Genomic DNA, 20,117 nt, shown 5'->3' on the forward strand with positions numbered 1-20,117 from the left:
TTAAGGTCGACCTTTTCTAACCCCACCCCTCCTTGTGGGAAGGCAGCATCGCTGTCATGCTGGTTGTCTGAAGGAAACACCTTACTGCTGTCACACCTCTGTACAGTCAGCAGTACGACTTCGCCTTCGGACCTTGGGTTTGTTGCTTTTAGTCTTACCGCTCTTCAACCGACCTGTCTGACATGGTAGGACCTTGAGGAACGGTTGTTCCAGCCAATATAGCTCGGTTGCTTCACCACGATAGGCAAGCCCGACCACCACGTCAAGGTAGCAACAACGGTCGGGAGTTAGTAACAACGTAGAACTTCGTACGTGCGTACATCAGCTCGAGTTGTCATACCACATTAGCATAGAGATGTAGTTGACAATTCAAATCCCGTAGTGGTAGAGGTTCATAAACAATGGGGAAGTTATAGATAGGAGGAAAACTATGACAAGGCATCAATCAATGAGATCATTTACTGAAGGACTACTAAGTCATGAGAAGAATCACAGACCAATTAGTTTGGATATGAAAGTTAATTGTGATCAATGGTTGGAAACACTAGTTGACATGGCTTAATTCATACATCTCCAAAGTCTTGAATTTCAATATTATATTATTATACTTAAAGAAAGAAAGAACAAATATCTTAGCAGAATAACATGAATTCATTTCGTGGTTTCTCCTCAGCTGCTTACAATCTATAATCCCAATATTAAAGACGAAGACGAAACAAGTGCGCATACCTCACATTGGAAACTTCTGGAATATATGAAGTTAATTACGTGGAGATAAAATAATACTAACGGACAATATTATGATAGAACTAATATTATTTAGACGTTTGCTTATTTATAGGTTAAACATGCGAATATTCTAGAACAGTATGGAAACAGGTTTATCGGAGTCAAAAACATATTATGTGACATTAAGAAATAATATTTAGAAATATGGAATAGTTAAATAAAGCTCAGAATTAAGAACCAAGATATTAGAAATCTTACGTAATAGTCTCATGAAAACGGGGTCATCGGGGAAGAAGATTGATAACTTATATATATATTATTTATTTATTTGAACACAAATATTGGTACAAGGAGCCACCAGATACATATACGCCACACTAAATCTTTTTACTGCAAGTTATATCAAAACACAATAAATTTGAATTTCTCTGTTTACCGATTATTTTAAAAGACTTCGAAACAACAACATCAAATCCACATTCGAGCAAATAACGAGGAACTGCATTGTGGAAAACCTTCTGCAAGTTTAGTTTCAAATTTTTTGTAATATATTCGGAGATGTACGCGCCATAGCACAAACATTGAAAAAAAACCCACAGAGGGTTAGTACTCACTATGTTTAGAAACTATATCTGAGGTGGCCAAACAACGGACCACGTAGTTGCATATCACCATTTAGACATACATGTAAAAACTGTCAAAAGTAAGGTAACTTGAGAAACTTTAAATCGAATGCAACTTAATACTACAATCTTTAAAAAAGTTTACATTGAACATATTGCGTAATGCTTTAAGTTGATCATCATTAGTTGGATTGCATTCTGTTTATTATAGACCAACACACTAATATAAAGTGATTAATTTCGTAAATTTAACCTTATTTTGCATACATTACATTCTGTTGTATTGTGTTGTAGTGTGATATCCTTGTCAGTTTGTATTTGAGTCAAAATGAATCTCAGTATTTCACCCAATGTCTTTTATACTTTTTGTATTACTAAACGTAATAAGAATCATAGCCATATGATGATCTCAGTTATAGTAAAGTATTAGTAATTACATAGATTAAATATAAAATACTTATGGTTAACCGTTTTTATTTAAGGTAAAATTACTATATTCAGCGACAACCATACACACACACACACACACAAAAGATCCAACATACGGCAACATTATTAATAATGGAGGGAATTTCTAAACAAACAACAGAAATAGTGTTGGATCTCCCATTTATAAACTGAGCTCTAGTATTGAAGTAAACCAACTAAACGCTTGAAATTCAACCAGCAATGAATATGCGGTTTAAAAACAAGCCAAAATAGTATAAGTAGTAGTATCAGTGATGGTAAAGAAGATTGAACATCAAAAATATGATTAGAGAAGAGAGAATAAACTTGAGAAATAGGAATTATAAAATAAATATGAAATTCAAGATCTAAGAGAAGATAAAGAGAGAAAATGCACCTGCACCATTGGGAACGATTCTGAACCACTAACTCGTCTAGCGATTTGTTATGCTTACCTATTACTGTGCAGTTAACTTCAGAACTGCTAACTTGATGATCCCAAAATATACGAGAAACGCTTCGAAGACACCTATGGTCGAATGCTAGGGGTGATCGATACGCACGACTACTGTAATTTCTATCATTAATCCTGGTAGTGATGCATATCAGTGCTGAAGCAACATTTTGCATTCGCAGGGAGTGAAACTCATCCCAAACATGCTCACATTGTTGCTAAAGTTTTTCAAAAGACTGTGTATTTTTACCAACATCTCTATCAAACAAAACTATGTCCTCTGCATATTCTAATTCAGTAAGTGAATCTCCTGATAAAAGATCAACCTGTGGAAAGTCAGACGGTAAGACAATTACCAATGAAAGAATGTATAAAACAAATTTACATAAAAATGAAAAAAGCCGACAGTTGAAGAACACCACTTATCAATTCCGATTACAGTTCGCCGTAAGCACTGATATGCCCAGTGTTGTTTGAGTAGAGAGCCTGTACAAAGTTTATGTACTTCTTTGGTACACCTCTAATAACTGAACATGATGATCGCATGAACTTCAATCAGGTAGTTTGTACCTATCCACAAGGCTCAGACTACTAGTAAATGACTTCACAGATTAATGTCATGAATGGTTCGACAGGCCCTAGCTTTCTTATTTCGGAGGACATCATGAATCGATGTTAGGCATATGTACACATAAAAATTTTATGAATAAACATACCAGTTTTCCCGGATGTTAGTGGTGTATTCGGTAGACAACTGAATTCATTTTGCCAATAAACAATAGTACCCAACATAAATAGGTTGCATGAAACACTGGTCGATAATAAATATATAATAAAATAAAAATGATTCTTCATTCCAACACAATTATATATCCATGGACAATGATGATCGAATCGTGCTACACATCGATCACATGTTGAACAATGCTTTGATCTTAACGGTTTACGTATAAAACAAGTTGTACAGAAACGTTGTAATGGATTGATTGATAATGTTGATGACGAAGATTCTTCTTGATTGTTATTTGCTAATGTTAAATCATTTGTATTATTCAACACTTCATCAAGTAATTGAGCAATAGTATCTTGTTGACATTCTTTTTTAATAATTTCATCTACGTAGCCAGGATTTTTTGTACAGCATAGAATAAATGTTGTCCACAGCATAGTAATAAAGAATAGAAACCAGAGATGCAACACCCAATGATTCGGTGTACGTAATGTGATGTGAAATAAATATGTTGTAGTTAATAACAATTTTGTACTTGTTGCTAAACTGAACAGCATTACAGCCTTATCCAATAAAAAGGAAATGAAAATAAACACATACTATGAAATATATATATACAAATGCCTTATTATACAGAAACAGTTAATACATATGTAACAAAGAATTAATTTTAGACATTCAAGAAAACATTGACAAAATGAATTTTGAATCATTTACGTAGTCAAAACTCGTAAACTCAACCTTGTGTGACATTGTTTTGTGTGCTAGAGCTAGTGATACGATCCAGTTGGTCATAGCAGCGTAGATAAAGCGATAGGCGAACCTATAAACTATTGAATGAAAGTCAAGCCCTCAAATGCCTTTGTACGGCCGAGAGTGGGGAGAGTCAACTCTCCCTCTCCAAATGCTCTCACATTGCCACGCGTATATAGCCTCTGACAGGGAAGTCCTACTCACTACCTTCTCGCGGCATTACTGTTGTTCACGAAATTGAGATGACGTAAAGCGAATGTCCAGCGCTTTTACCGGGTTGGTGGACACGGAGAGTCCACCTAGAGGAGTTGGAAAACCCAGATTTCAAACCAATGTTCCACATGGTCTCCAAGATCCTGAAGGAACAAATGGCGTATGAACCAATTACTGGTCACCGGCTACCATGGGACTACATCTCCCCACGATGCTCCACTGCCTTGTGGATCAGACCTTCAGGTCGAAGGCTCCGGGTGTGGTTTCCTAGGAAAACCAACTGCTTCAGTTTGGGCACCCGAGGAGTATCACAGCCCTCGCACATATCAAATGAGATTTGTGTGGTGCATATCTATTTGGTGCCTCCTTATACCAATATCTATGTGTTAAAATAAATAAATAAATAAAATAAAGTACCTAGGACATAAATCATAATGTAACCGATCTGCCAAGTGTACGTTCATACACTCGGCTCAAGTCAAACATATTCGGTGTGATGGTTGATTATACGATTATGTTTCTTAAAACAAAGTAGGGGCGATTAGAACTTGAAAATAACGATGAATGAAAAACAGGTGCCTTAGCCAGCATATTACCGTTTTTTTACGATCGGGTGGTACCAATGATGGTGATGGATAGCTTTGGAGATTAGACTGTCAAAATCTTTTCGTTCATCTCTAGCTACCTCTGTTGTTAATTCAAAATTTAACTCTTATGGTGTGTTTATCAAGAAGTAAGTTCAGTAATCAAAACAAAACACCTTATAAAGTTTAATACACTGGATATAGGAAAAGATTTCACGGGACCTAATCTAGTATCACATCACATAAACTTCATTTTCTAAGCATTGCGTGTATTAAGTTTGCACCAAAAAAATATTTTCAAATTATGACTTAATCGCCAAGGTGGAAGAATTTATTTGTAAAGTCTCAGAGACTGGATTCAACGACTCGTTCGGCAATATATATATATATATATATATATATATATATATATATATATATATATATACTCATCGTAATCAATGGTTGGAAACTCTTGGTGACATGGCTCAGAATCGATCACAATGGCGTCGGTGTGTACACTGTCTTCCTTTAAACTATGAGATTAAAACCGCTTCATATCTTTCTGCGTACTAATTCTTTCCTCCTGTACTATATCCTTATATGCAATCTTTCTTTTATATATTACCGTCATTGAATTAACTACTTCTATGAACCCGGTAACTCCGCCTGTAGCTCTTCTAGAGTTACTGCCGGTCCCAAGCCCGGGTAAAGGAGGAGGGTTGGGCATGGGGTTAGCGTCCCCATCCCGTAGAAAACTAACTCGCTAAAAAAATGCTTACCAGAAAAATAATTCAAACCATTTTAACTCTGCCCTGAGAGTTAGAAGGTCTTCATTTAGAAGAATTATGACGCTTCATGGTGAAAGCCGAATTCCTTCGGAAGCCACGAGGCCGATGCCCCTTCTAACAACCAGAGCAAAAATTTTTATAGGTACATGGAACGTTAGAACAATGTGGGAAACCGGGAAGACCAGCCAAATAGCAACGGAAATGAGGAGATACAACTTGGCAGTACTGGGAATCAGCGAAACCCACTGGACTCAAGCTGGACAGAAAAGGCTAGCTACGGGAGAGATGCTGCTATACTCCGGTCACGAAGAGGAAAATGCTCCACACACACAGGGAGTTGCTCTAATGCTGTCCAAAGTAGCACGAAATGCACTTGTAGGATGGGAATCCCACGGATCCAGAATCATCAAAGCATCATTCAAAACAAAGAAGGAGGGGATCTTAATGAATATTATCCAATGTTATGCACCCACCAATGATAGCAACGACGACATTAAAGATCAATTCTACGAGCGGCTGCAGTCAATCATAGAGAAATGCTCAAGAAAGGACCTCACCATTCTGATGGGAGATCTAAATGCCAAGGTCGGAATAGACAACACTGGATATGAAGATATTATGGGACGACATGGACTGGGAGAGAGGAACGAAAATGGAGAAAGATTTGCAAATCTATGTGCATTCAGCAAATCGGTCATAGGAGGCACAATATTTCCACACAAACGTATACACAAGGCTACATGGATCTCACCGGACCACACTACAGAGAACCAGATAGATCATATTTGCATCAATAAAAATTCCGAAGGACAATGGAAGATGTGAGAACCAGGAGAGGAGCTGACGTAGCTTCAGATCACCACCTAGTTGTAGCCAATTTAAAACTGAAGCTAAAAAAGAACTGGACAAGTGGACAAACAGCAATACAAAGGTTCAATACAGCCTTCCTTCGAGATACTGACAAACTCAATGAATTCAAGATAGCTCTCAACAACAGATTCCAAGCCTTTCAAGATCTACTGAAGGAAGAAGAAACTACCATGGAGGACAACTGGAAAGGCATCAAAGAAACATTGACTTCAACGTGTCAAGAGGTTCTGGGCCTAAAGAAACACCATCATAAGGAATGGATCTCTATAGAAACACTGGACAAGATCAAAGAAAGGAAGAACAAGAAGACAGCAATTAACAACAGCCGAACACGAGCAGAGAAAGTCCAAGCACAAGCTGAATACATAGAAGCAAACAAACAAGTGAAGAGGAGCATTAGAGCCGACAGGAAGAAATACGTGGAAGAATTAGCAACGACGGCAGAAAAAGCTGCTAGAGAAGGAAATATGAAACAGCTCTACGATACAACGAAGAAACTATCAGGGAAATACAGTAAACCAGAGAGGCCGGTCAAAGACAAAGAAGACAAGCCAATCACTGAAATTCAACAACAGCGAAACAGATGGGTAGAATACTTCGAGGAACTCCTGAATAGGCCGGCTCCAATGAATCCACCGAACATCGAAGCAGCACACACAGATCTTCCTATAGATGTCAACCCACCAACGACGGAAGAAATTAGAATGGCCGTCAGACAAATCAAGAACGGGAAAGCAGCAGGACTCGACAACATACCAGCTGAAGCACTGAAATCAGACGTCGAAGTAACCACAAGCATGCTTTACCCTCTATTCAAAAAGATTTGGGAGGAGGAACAAGTGCCAATGGACTGGAAAGAAGGACACCTCATCAAGATTCCAAAGAAAGGAGATCTGAGCAAATGTGAAAACTACAGAGGCATTACACTACTGTCAATACCAGGGAAAGTCTTCAACAGGGTGTTGCTGAACCGGATGAAGGATGCAGTAGATGCCCAACTTCGAGATCAACAAGCTGGATTCCGAAAGGATCGGTCGTGCACAGACCAAATTGCAACACTACGGATCATCGTCGAACAATCAGTTGAGTGGAACTCGTCACTATACATCAACTTCATTGATTATGAAAAGGCATTCGACAGTGTAGATAGGAGGACATTATGGAAACTTCTTCGACACTACGGAGTTCCTGAGAAGATTGTCAGTATTATCCGGAACTCATACGACGGACTACAGTGCAAAGTAGTGCATGGAGGACAGCTGACAGATGCATTCCAAGTAAGAGCCGGATACAGACAAGGCTGTTTACTCTCTCCCTTCCTCTTTCTTCTGGTGGTCGACTGGATTATGAAGACCTCGACATCTGAAGGAAAACACGGAATACAATGGACAGCTCAGAACCAATTAGACGATCTGGACTTCGCAGATGACCTAGCCCTCCTATCACGTACACACGAACAGATGCAGATGAAGACAGCCAATGTAGCAGCAGTCTCTGCATCAGTAGGCCTCAGTATACACAAAGGGAAAACCAAGGTCCTCAAATTCAAAGCGGAGAACAGTAATCCAATCACTCTTGATGGCGAAACTCTGGAAGATGTAGAATCCTTCACATATCTGGGAAGCATCGTCGATAGACATGGAGGTTCAGATGCAGACGTAAAGGCGAGGATTGGCAAAGCAAGGGCCGCATTCCTACAATTGAAGAACATATGGAACTCAAAACAACTTTCAACCAATATCAAAGTGAGAATCTTCAATACGAACGTCAAGGCAATTCTACTGTATGGAGCTGAAACTTGGAGAACTACAACAACCACAATCAAGAAAGTACAAGTATTTATAAATATCTGTCTACGCAAGATACTCAACATCCATTGGCCGGATACCATCAGCAATAGCCTTGTGTGGGAGAGAACAAACCAACTTCCAGCTGAAGAGGAAATTAGGAAAAGACGATGGAAATGGATAGGACATACATTACGCAAATCGTCAAACTGCATCACGAGGCAAGCTCTAACTTGGAATCCTGAAGGGAAGCGGAAAAGAGGAAGGCCAAAGAACACATTACGTCGGATAATAGAAGCAGATATGAAAAGGATGAATTACAACTGGAAGGAGCTGGAAAGGATTGCCCAGGACAGGGTTGGATGGAGAATGCTGGTGAGCGACCTATGCTCCTTCACGAGGAGTAACAGGTGTAAGTAAAGTAAGTAAGTATGAACCCGGTGTTCATTTTGCTGTGCTAATGAGGTATGGCAACTTAGACCGTTACATATATGTGCTTGGTCCTACGTTGTAGCTGACTGACTGACTGACTCAACACTGATGTGAGCTACAGTGTATTCACGAATAACCTTTCATATAACAGGTGTAATAATAACACAAATTAATACGTGCACAAACCTATGTACTAAAGTTAACCATTAGTGTCTGACTGTCTCACTCTAAATTACAGCTTGAAGCTGAATAATGTAGGTAGAAATCTCATGTGGCGGGGGAGACGTAATTCTCTTAGTACTGTAGATAAGCTTTGTTAACGAGCCCGAACCAGCACAAACATCAGACCCAGCACCACCACCAATCCATGTGGAAATATTTTTATAGGGATAACATAAAAACACCCATAAATATACAGGACTATTGAAAGGTGTAATAATGAATCAAAATGTTCACGTTATCCTCATCCCCTGATCTCGTCTTCATAACTCACCTGTGACTTATGATCTGAGAATCGATCAATAATAAAACGTGCTGTAAATGATAATAACAGTAATAAAAGAAATTTGGTGGAATATATTATCCATGATGAAATCTTTGACGATTGATCGGCAAAATTTAAATGATATAATGTAGATGGTATATCCCAATTTATAAGTAGACCGCAAGTAATAAGAATTAATGGTGGAAGCATAATTGTTATTCGTTGACGCCATACAGGTGAATAATGTAGCATTGATAAGCCTAAACGCGAGAAACGGTGCGACGAATTCATTATACTCTGTACATTTGCCATTTGTTTGACACGATCTGTTAACCATGGAACTACACGAACCTTGAAAATATTTATAGACAGAGGTATGAAAGTTGATAGTATAAGACAGTAACAAGTTCACCATATTTGCAAATAGAAATGAACATAAGTTACACAAATTTCATAACACTAGGACAATTAACACAATGTTGAGTTTCCCCATAAAATAACTTGAAAATTATAACATTCATTTAGTATTAAACACTAATGAGGTGTTTAGATTAAATGGATCATTGCAGATACTGGTAGGAATCCTCGGACAGATTTCTGCTTACTGTATTATCCCTTATTAACAAAGTGTGTTAAGCGGTGGATTAGTACTTATCACATTCGATTTTAATCTGTCACTTGGTCGAAGCTTTAGACTCTGCCTCAGAAGTTGGATTGTATTGCCACCGTTAGCACACAATGAACGGTCGAAAATCTGAGTACATGAATCGCATAAACTTAGCAAGCTACATACACCTATTTTTCTCATTTTATATGCTTAATCGTACTCATAAAGCAGTTTTCTGTGAGTTAATTGTGAGACTGATTAGTAAAAGTGACATGTACTAGAGAACTCAATACGTCACACCAAAACTTAAGATAATCTATGTTATTACTTAAGCAACTCTGGATATTGATTCGTTTAAGTCATAGCAAGCGTAACACTGAAAAGTATGGGAACTTTTACAATGAACCATTTAGTCTATTAAGATGAAATCAGCTAAGAATTTCAAACGTTAACAATAACAAAACTATTGTCTGAACAAAAGTTGGTTATTCTAACTCAGTAGTCTAATTAAATGACCACTGTTTAATTAGAAAGACTGACCCTATTTTAAATTTTAACAATATGATCTACGAAATATTTCAAACTGGAAAGTTCCAGTCAGTCAGTCAGTAACAACGTAGAACTTCGTACGTACGTACATCAGTTCAAGTTGCCACACCACAATAGCACAGAGATGCAGTTGTCGATTCAAATCCCGTAGTGGTAGAGGTAATAAGAGTATAAGCAGTAATCGGGAAAATTAGGGTTTGGAGATGTTATTTAAAGAGTATAATACAGTGAAATAAATTTGAGAGGAGAAAAAAAAGAGACGAGGAATAAGGAGATCAAAATTTGGGAGAACACAGAGAGTGGATGCACCTGCGCCATTGCAAACGATTTTGAGCCATGTCATTCAGGGTCTCTAACCATCGGTTGCTATCATCTCGCGGTCCCCAACCAGCTAGTCTACACCTACCAACATGACTCAGTCCACTTGTCAGTGACTTCATGGACTTGTGCCATGTTTTGGTTTGGCCGCCCCTAGCTTTCTTCCAACCTAATCCTATACCACTGAACATAGCACGTCGAGGCAGTCGGTCGTTGGGCATACGTAACACGTGTCCCAGCCATCTCAACTGATGAAGTTTCACTACTTCATCAATTGATTTTCCATCCTTACCTAGTACCCGTTTCCTAACAACTGTGTTACTTACTTGATGGTCCCATGATATACGAGCAATGTTTCGAAGACACCTATGATCAAATACTAGTAGCCTACGGATATCCTCTACTCTTACCGGCCATGTTTCACTACCATAAAGTAGGACGGAACGAACTGCTGCGCAGTAAACACGTCCTTTGGTTGATAGACGGATATCTCGCCTACGCCATAAATGACGCAAGTTGGCAAAGGCTAGTCGAGCCTTCTGTATCCGTGCTGAGATTTCGTCACACACCAGACCACAAGGGCTGATGAGACTTCCAAGATAAGTGAAGCGGTCGACACACTCAATTACTTCACTCCCTATCACTAGTTCGGGTGTCGATGTAACCCAATCCTGAAGCAACATTTTGCATTTCGAGGAAGAGAATCGCATCCCGAACATGCTTGCATTGTTGCTTAGAGTGGTCAGAAGACTCTGCATTTTGTCAGCGTCTTCACCAAATAAAACTATGTCATCTGCATATTCTAAGTCAACAAGTGAACCTCCCGGTAGAAGTTCAACCCCTGTAAATTTAGATGAGGAGAGTGTTATCTCTAAAAGTACGTCGACCACAAAGTTGAACAAGAATGGGGAGAGTGGACAGCCCTGACGAACACCACTTGAGGTAATCAATTCTGATGACAGTTCGCCATAAGCTCTCACTCTACCAGTTGTGTTCGAGTAGAGAGCCTCTACAAGCTTAATGTACTTCGTTGGTACTCCTTTCAGTGACGAACACTGCCATAGAACCTCACGATCAACAGAGACGAATGCCGCCTTAAGATCGAGAAATACTACCATTGTGGGGCGTCTGAATGTGTGTCTGTGTTCTAGAACCTGACGTAGTGTGAATATCTGGTCTATACAACCACGTCCAGGTCGAAAACCAGCCTGATTTTCTCTAGTCTGCTCTTCACGAGCTTTAGTTAGGCGTCGAAGTATTATTGAAGTTAATATTTTAGACACTATATTAGTCAAACTGATTCCTCTGTGATTGTCACAAGAGGACTTTTGTCCTTTCTTATAGACTGGCACAATCAGTGATTGAGACCAGTCAGATGGGATTACGTCCAGTTCCCCAAATTCTACCTAAGACCTCGGTTAATCTCATTGCTAATACTGGACCACCATCCTTAAAAATCTCAGGAGCAAACTTGTCAGGGCCTGCTGCTCTCCCTCGTTTCAGATTTCCTATGGCTTTTTCAACTTCGTAAAGAGTCGAAGGACCTACACTAACTTGCCATTCAGGTTGACTAGAGATCGTGGGAAACCGAAGTGTGGCTGAAGGCCAGTTGAACTGATCCCTAAAGTGTTTTGCCTATCGATCGATCCAATCTCCTGGATTGAGAATGAATAATATGTCCATCTTTCTCTGAGATTGTTTCGCTAACGGTCGGGTTCCTAATTCCGGTTTCCTTAACAAGTCTGAACAATTGTCTGCTATTACCTATTGCCGCTGCCTTTTCCATCTCTCTTGCTTTCGCTACCCACCACTGTTCGCGATCATTGCGTAGACTTCTTGTCAGCTTGCGCTTAAGCTGACTCCGCTCTTCACTATGTTCAGAGCTAGGTGGAATGAGTTTCCGAGCATCTATCAGTGAGATAGATGCTGCTGAAATCCAGTGTTGCTCCCTAACCTTACGGGTTACCGTACTAGCAGATATCACTGCTGTTTCCACAGCTTTTCGGATATCATTCCATGCTGCATCGGGATGGGCATCACATACATGGCTGGCTAACTGTTTTCCTAGTTGTTCCTGAAATATACTCTTAGCTTGACTATCAGTAAGTAGGCCCCTAAGAGGTTTCCTTGCAGCGTCTTTCCTACGTCCAGTAAGACGCAAGCAAATACGCGCTCGCACTAGAGCATGATCTGAATCTAGGCATGTGCTCCAGAATGAGCGACAGTCTTCTATCGAGCCCCTCCATCGGTGGCTGATAGCGATGTGATCTATTTGGGTCCAACGTTGGGACGAATTAGGGGTCGCCATGTTAAAAGATATTTTTCCTTATGCTTAAAGTTACTATTTGCAAGGAACAGGCGGTTATCTGAGCATAGCTGCAACAGACGGTCGCCATTATCTGTTCTTTGAGCCACGACACCATAAGATCCACCTGGGTGTCTTTCCCTATCACTTAGTTTACCTACTTGAGCATTAAAGTCACCGGCCACTATTACTACATCCGAGCGCTTAGCTTTTCGGAGAAGGTCCGAAAGCTTTCTGTAAAACTCATCTTTTACATCATCTGAGCTGCAGTCAGTGGGAGAATAGGCAGAGACGACGAAGAGGCAACGACGAGTGTCCCTATCTTTTCGGATCCTTACTGTTCCGTTCAGTCGGACAGCGCACAAACGACTGTCCACTGGGATCCACTCTAAGAGAGCTAGTTCTGCCCTAGGACTCAATGCTATACCTACGCCAGCGAGGCCACGGGAAGCAGAATCAGGGCTTCCAGATACACGAAGCGTAAATCGAGTTGGTTCTTTATTTTGGCATAATGAGGTCAAATGAATGATGCTACTCGGATCCTGTATGCGCGTTTCGGAGACGCAGCACACATCGATGGCGCGAGATTCTAAAGTTTTAGCTAAGGAAGCCTGCTGTCCTATTTGGCAAAGTGTTCGGACGTTAAAAGCTCCTACGTGTAGTTTAGAGCGTGGTTTCAGGAGACCAGGAATGGCGTTCCACGTACTCGAATCGTTTGCCCTAGCGGTGCGAGGTGATAAAGAGACGTGGGGAGGGTTAGTCGGGGAGATAAGAGAGGTATTAAAAGGTGTAGGAAAGATTTGAATGTGACCAACTTGGTCTCTTGTGCTGTCACGGGTACGAGGGCTGATGTCACTTCCCGGCTGCCCACACCGTCAAAGGGTATTTCTTGAGGAACCTGAAAAGGAAATTGGATTAGTGTTGGTCTTGACGACCTGGGAGCGTGACCGCAGAGCCCAAGGGACAACTGCTTGAGGCCGGTCGCGCACGGCCTTTTTGTGGAAGGTTTTTGACGTGTTAGCTCCGTTTTTCAAAGGGCCTTACCGCCCGAGACGGAAATCCGTGAGGTAAGGTGAGGTGTGACATTTTTAGGGTCGACCTTTTCTAACCCCACCCCTCCTTGTGGGAAGGCAGCATCGCTGTCATGCTGGATGTCCGAGGGAAACACCTTACTGCTGTCACACCCCTCTGCAGTCAGCAGTACGACTTCGCCCTCAGACCTTGAGTTGCTGCTTTTAGTCTTACCGTTCACCAATCGACCTGCCTGGCATGGTAGAACCTGCAGGAACATATGTTCCAGCCAATATAGCTCGGTTGGGTCATCACGATAGGCAAGCCCGACCACCGCGTCAAGGTAGCAGCTTCGATCGGGGTGGAAAGTTCCACATCAGTTTATTCGCATACATCCATTCAATCTCTCCAATTTTTAAAAGTGATCGACTCTACTGAACAGAAACATTTTGGATTCTCTGTTAGCCTTCAGAGCATTTGAATTGGAACGTTAAGTGTGGAAGTCGGTACAATGTAAAAATCCCCAGACATTTCTAAGACACCTAAGTATAATTATCAACTAAATCGAATGAAACTGCTTTATGAATAAAGTAGTCAAGCTTTACTAATCTAGGTTGACCAACTATTCAACTAACAGGTCAAAGGTTTGTTGCTTCGAATTCAAATTGAAGCATTTAATTTTGTGTAGACAGGATAACTTTATGAACTGAGCTTGATGTACATTATGCTACTTAACAATGAAGTTTAATTAAAGATGTTGAATGCATAAAATTCTAACATTTGTTTTATGCTGCTCTTTCTAAACAGAACTGTACAATCATGGCTACAAAGTTATTGTTTCAAGCTTCCACGCTTTTTCATCGAGTCCAACACCGATTATTGAAATTGGAGGATTAAAAGCAATTTGTATATACTAATGAAAAGAAAGTTACCTCATACGGTGTTTTGTTTTCATCATTCAATGCATTCCAGTCAATATCACCCTTATCTAATTGTACGACAGCTTGGAAATTAGCGAACTGAACAGAATAATGTGCTGCAGTGTTGCCATGTGAATCAGTTAATCGCAAATTTGCACCATATGAGATTAACAAACGAAAAATATCAACTGATCGTACATGCATACAAGCTATCATTAATGGAGTGAGCCCATTACCATCTCGACTAAAATGTTGAAAAGGAAAGTCATAATTATTACCACAGTCAAGAAAATTGCAGATGATTGAAATAAAAACCTCAAAAAACAGGACATTTTAAGTGACTGAACACTAAGTAGTTAGTTATACCATTTTTGATCAGATGTACCCAATATTTTCAGTCACTAACTGAAATCTTTTAGAAGACCCTGAGTTTATTGTTTTAGTAGAGTTATGGCTACTGTTACAATGACATAATGGAGAAGCCATAGAATTCCAAAGAAAGTGTTGTGAACATTATAATGATGTCTAGTAAACCCAGATCGTGGGTTTGTTGTTCTAGTTAAGGGTATGAATTTCAATTATTAAACTACAGATAAGATACTGTCACAGTTATAGTGACCCTGATAACCAAATTTCATCCCTCACACAAAGGGTTACCTTTATTAAGATTGTTATTATGCAAACCGACAACCCTAGTAATTTCCATGTAACTTCTGGCAACCATACACAAAGCCTATACAAGCACTAGGTTTTAAGCCATATGTATAGTGTCATGAAGATACTATATACATTTAAAATCTAGATAATGCTGGATCAAAGACTGATAGTCAAATTGCTGAAATACGGACATGCGAGTTTATTTGTATCAATTGAGACACAAATAAAATTATCATAGAAATTAATCAAATATATATTAATCATTAGACACGCATAAAACTTTGTATTTGAAAGCCGGAAATGAAACAAACCCGTCAGCCTAAAGCCTTACACAAATGTACGTTAGCTGAAGTCCTCATACCAAATACGTAAACGACGAGGTTAATAATATTATGCTGAAATAACTGGTACGAGTCTGCGGTAATTGTATATTACAAAAAAATATAATCTGGTAATCATGAATATGCGTGCTTATGTACTTACGTATCAACATTGACCCCATGAGAAAGCAAATAAACGATAATTGGGACATTTCCCATTTGTATTGCAACATGAAAACATCCTAGACCAGTATTATCCATAAACGTTGGATCAGCGCCCCTTTGCATAAGGAAGTGTACCATACTTAAGTGTGATTGCCTAATAGCCCAGTGAAGTGGGGTTGCAGCAAGATGACCACCTGGTCTATCTATTATTGCACCTTTCGATAGAAGATAACGAGCAATCGCTAAACGGTTGTTTATGGCGGCCCAGTGTAGCAGCGAGACATCCTCATCATCCAGTTGGTTGACATCATAACCCGCTAGTTGTGGATCTGATGGTTCCACCAACTCAATGACTCGTTTTGTAATTCCATACTGAACAGCTTTGACTATTCCCCATGTTGAATAGTCTGTTTCAACAACTGGTGGGTCAGAATAAGATGGATCAACTGGATAAGGCTTGACATCCTAAAAAATGCGTAGATATTAGAAAGAACATAATTAGCCCAACAAAAATTTTTTAAACTAAGTTTTTATATCATGACTAAATATAACTTCTACAGCTTATTTTCTTGGTGGAGTTTTGTTCTCTGATCTGGATGGTTTGGTTGTGGAGATTTCATCGTTCTTCTGAATAACATCATCAGCACAAACGTCTACCTGAAGTTCGTGCTGATGTTGTTGTTCAGAGAAACGATGAAAGCTCCAAGACCAAGCCATCCAGCTCAAAGAACAAAACCACCAAATTCACCCACCTGAGTTACAAATACTCCCCACCACCTCAATTTATTTTGCTTGTTGCCCGTTTCAGTTAATACTAGTGATAAGGCTTTTCATTTACTGCATGGTAAAAACTGAACTTTACCTTGTGATTACTCAGCAAGCTGATCGAAAATTAGATTATTTCACTGACGGAGCATCAAGGTTTTGATAATTGATTGCCTTCATACGGTAGCAACTTCGTTGTCGTTGTGGTCAGATAGAGCCATTACAAAGACCCGACTGACATATGGTGACTGAAACACTTTTTTTCAAGTCCTCTCACAATAAAACTTAACGCATAGTGGAACGTACATCATATGACACTAGAGTCAGTGAAAATTTAAAATTAGAGCTTTTGTAAATTCTAATTATTCAGAGAAAGTCTGTCTTGAGTAACAAAGTTAACAGGCACATTAAAAATGTCAACTTTTGTAGGGAACGTATATGATTTTCGTAATTTTTGCTTAAGAATTTTCTTAACGTAATAAAGTGCATTATACCACTGGGCTAGAGTAGGAACATTAGAAGAAAGATAACATTCCATAGGATGTCGTATGAAATTGGAAACGCAATGAAAGATGGCTTATGTGTAATTATGAAATAAGTGAATAGATGCCAATGTTTGAATTTTACAATCTATGAAATTGATTTTTAAGAATCTACTATTTAACTAAATGGTAAGTATGACAGTGTGCTCAAGCCAAAACAACAAGAAATTCCTGCTCATGATACAGATTGTGTTAAAGTATTTGATAGGATTAAATGGACGAGACTATAATTTATGGATGAACCAATAAGATTAAAGACAGCAAGTTTGGGATTTCGTCGCGAAATTCACCAATTTATATATGGTTAAATAGCATTCTGGCATTATAGCTTACGTCAGTTTGCGATAAAAACCCTAAATTCCAGATCTCAATGCCAATCCTGGTTCCGCGTGCTAATTTATAACCCTCTCCTGACACCCGTTAGAGTAAATTTTCTCAGTCACTTTAGCGTCACCCCGCCTTCTCGTGGCGGGGGTGTTGTTTACGAAAATGAAAGGGCGAAAAGCGAATGTCCGGCGCTTTAACTGGATTCCAAACCAATGGTGCACATGGGCTCCAGTATCCTGCGGGAACAAAGAGCGTATGAACCAATCGTTGGTCACTGGCTACCATGGGACTGCATCTCCTTACGATGCTCCACTGCCTTGTGAATCAGACCTTCAGGTCGAAGGCTCGGGGTGTGGCCCCCTAAGATAACCACCTGCTTCGGTCTGGGCATCCGAGCAGTATCACAGCCCGCACACAAATATGAGGAACTGTCGATAATTATGGAAAATACTTTTCTTGCTTCAACTATTAATCAAACGATTCACATTATTATTATTACTATTGTTATTATTTACTACGTCATTTATTCACTCTCTTTTATTCTTACTCTGTCTATCCTTATTTTTCGACTTATACAGCAGCTCGTCTATGGTGGAAATTCGGTTCTATCTAAACGTTCTCGAGTAGAGACGTTATCAGATATGGCTCAGAATAGAAGCCAGTGGCTATTCTGCTGTAACCTTTTACTTTCTTCATAAGTGGTTGCTTCTACCTTAACTGAAAGATCTCTTCTGAGTGTACGTTTCTGTTTCCCCCATTATTATTACACTACCTTACACTAATCTGTTCGTTATCGTTTTTTTTACGCTCCTTGCCTTTTCTTCCTTCTCTGCAAATTCTCATTGTTTTGTGTGGCGCATATATATTTGGTGCCCTCCTGTACCAATATTTGTGTTTAAATAAATAAATAAATAAAGGTAGTCCGTAAATTATAGTCTCATTATTAAATCCAGAGTCTGAGGCGATTGTGCAGTACGATAATATTTTCCCAATCTGTCACGACCACAAATTACATACTTAACCTCTCAAAGTTTATAAACAAGTGTCAGAGTTTTGTTGAGTAGTAGCTGATGTTAATTCTTAACAAAAAAACAGGGATAAAACCCAACCTCACAGCACAAGCTTGACCTTCAATATGTATAATTAACCTTTTTATTTCACCTTAATGAATCGTCCAACATTTTAAAGCTGATATGTATCTTATCTTTTTGCTGCCCGTAGCACCGATAACCTTCGAAGCCAGAGAAACAAGGTTCAAAACTGCGAACTAATAAACTCGGTGTGGGGTCCCGTATTTCTCATTGAGTAGTCAATGACTGGGACGCCCTACACAAACAACTGCTATCAACGCCACCATTTAACATTATCAAGAAGAAGCTGGTCCTTTATTGAAGAACAATTTGCAAGAATTAACGTCAGTCAGTAACAACGTAGAACTTCGTACGTACGTACATCAGTTCGAGTTGCCACACCACAATAGCACAGAGATGCAGTTGTCGATTCAAATCCCGTAGTGGTAGAGGTAATAAGAGTATAAGCAGTAATCGGGAAAATTAGGGTTTGGAGATGTTATTTAAAGAGTATAATACAGTGAAATAAATTTGGAAAGAGGAAAAAAGGGACATGAAGAATTCAGAAGATTAGAATCTGAGAGAACACAAAGACTGGATGCACCTGCGCCATTGCAAACAATTTCGAGCCATGTCATTCAGGGTCTCTAACCATCGGTTGCTATCATCTCGCGGTCCCCAACCAGGTAGTCTACACCTACCAACATGACTCAGTCCACTTGTTAGTGACTTCATGGACTTGTGCCATGTTTTGGTTTGGCCGCCAAGAATTGATCAACCTATCACATTTATTACTAAAGGCTGAATAGTAATGAATTGCTCTGAAACAACCATTCACCGAGATCCCATAAATTTTCACTGGCAACTTTTGCTTTAAAATTAATTCCTTGTTAGCTATTATTTCATTTAAAGTAGTTAATTTAGTATATTTATACCATTCACAAATCTGCATCCAGACGCAAGTTGTTGTTCTGAAAATTCCCTAATGGGATAATAGAGAGCCCTGTCGAACTACAGTGTGTACTTCAATGTCAAAATTCGATGTAGAACAAGTGAATTTAAAAAGCAACGAATATAATATTAGAAGTCTTATAATAGTGACCGTATAAAATGAGTATTCAGAGAACAAAAACAAACCAACATCGAATTATGAAAGCAATTTTCAATATTTGAAGGATGACTAGTTTTGGGGATAGACTGGCAAAAAATAAAAGCAGACTGTTTTGTAGTAAAAACACGATACAACCTTCATCTCCAGTTACGCCGATTTTGAAAGCTCGTCATGCTCATCTCCATTCAATATACAATGCCAACCGGACTATTTCAATAGATTCCTTGTCACAGAATGGTCTTTTCAGGGAAAATCAGTGTCGCCAAAAGTTAGAGAAGTCGTTCAATTACAAAAACGTATTACGTTTCAAATGGTTTAAATGGTTCTCACGCGCGCTATTTAAAAAAGACAGTGGTATTTTTCCTCGCTGAGTAAATTTCATTGTTTTGATCGTTTATTACGTATCAAGACTACTGTTTTTCACTTTAATTGAATTTATTTCAGTTAAAGTATTCGACTAAAGTATCGTTTTTACTGTTTTTGTCGTTGGTACTCTTTAGTACCTCTTTTTCAACTGTATCTGTTAGTACCTTTGGTTTAGCAATCTACAGCTCTTCACTTTTTTTGGTCATTG

General features: G+C 39.2%; 1 protein-coding gene across 3 annotated transcripts in view; it reads right to left on the minus strand.

Moving 5' to 3' along the window:
* GTF2H2 (General transcription factor IIH subunit 2) overlaps positions 1-19,914 on the minus strand; it is an 85,793-nt gene extending 65,879 nt beyond the window's left edge. For 2 of the 3 annotated variants that reach the window (XM_051212619.1, XM_051212621.1), the window contains exons 1-5: positions 19,679-19,914; positions 15,727-16,193; positions 14,599-14,830; positions 8,886-9,227; positions 2,970-3,546 (exon numbers count right to left, since the gene is read on the minus strand). Coding sequence is in view for 2 of the 3 variants with exons in the window: in XM_051212621.1 (XP_051072811.1) it covers positions 2,970-3,546; positions 8,886-9,227; positions 14,599-14,830; positions 15,727-16,193; positions 19,679-19,684 (1,624 nt within the window). In the remaining variant the exon portion in view is untranslated. Of the gene's footprint in view, positions 1-2,969; positions 3,547-8,885; positions 9,228-14,598; positions 14,831-15,726 lie in introns of all 3 variants that reach the window. The other variant, XM_051212620.1, reaches the window with a different exon arrangement.
* Between the last annotated feature and the right edge of the window lie 203 nt (positions 19,915-20,117).

The sequence above is a fragment of the Schistosoma haematobium genome, chromosome ZW (genome assembly GCF_000699445.3).
Source record: "Schistosoma haematobium chromosome ZW, whole genome shotgun sequence".
Classification (NCBI taxonomy): domain Eukaryota; kingdom Metazoa; phylum Platyhelminthes; class Trematoda; order Strigeidida; family Schistosomatidae; genus Schistosoma; species Schistosoma haematobium.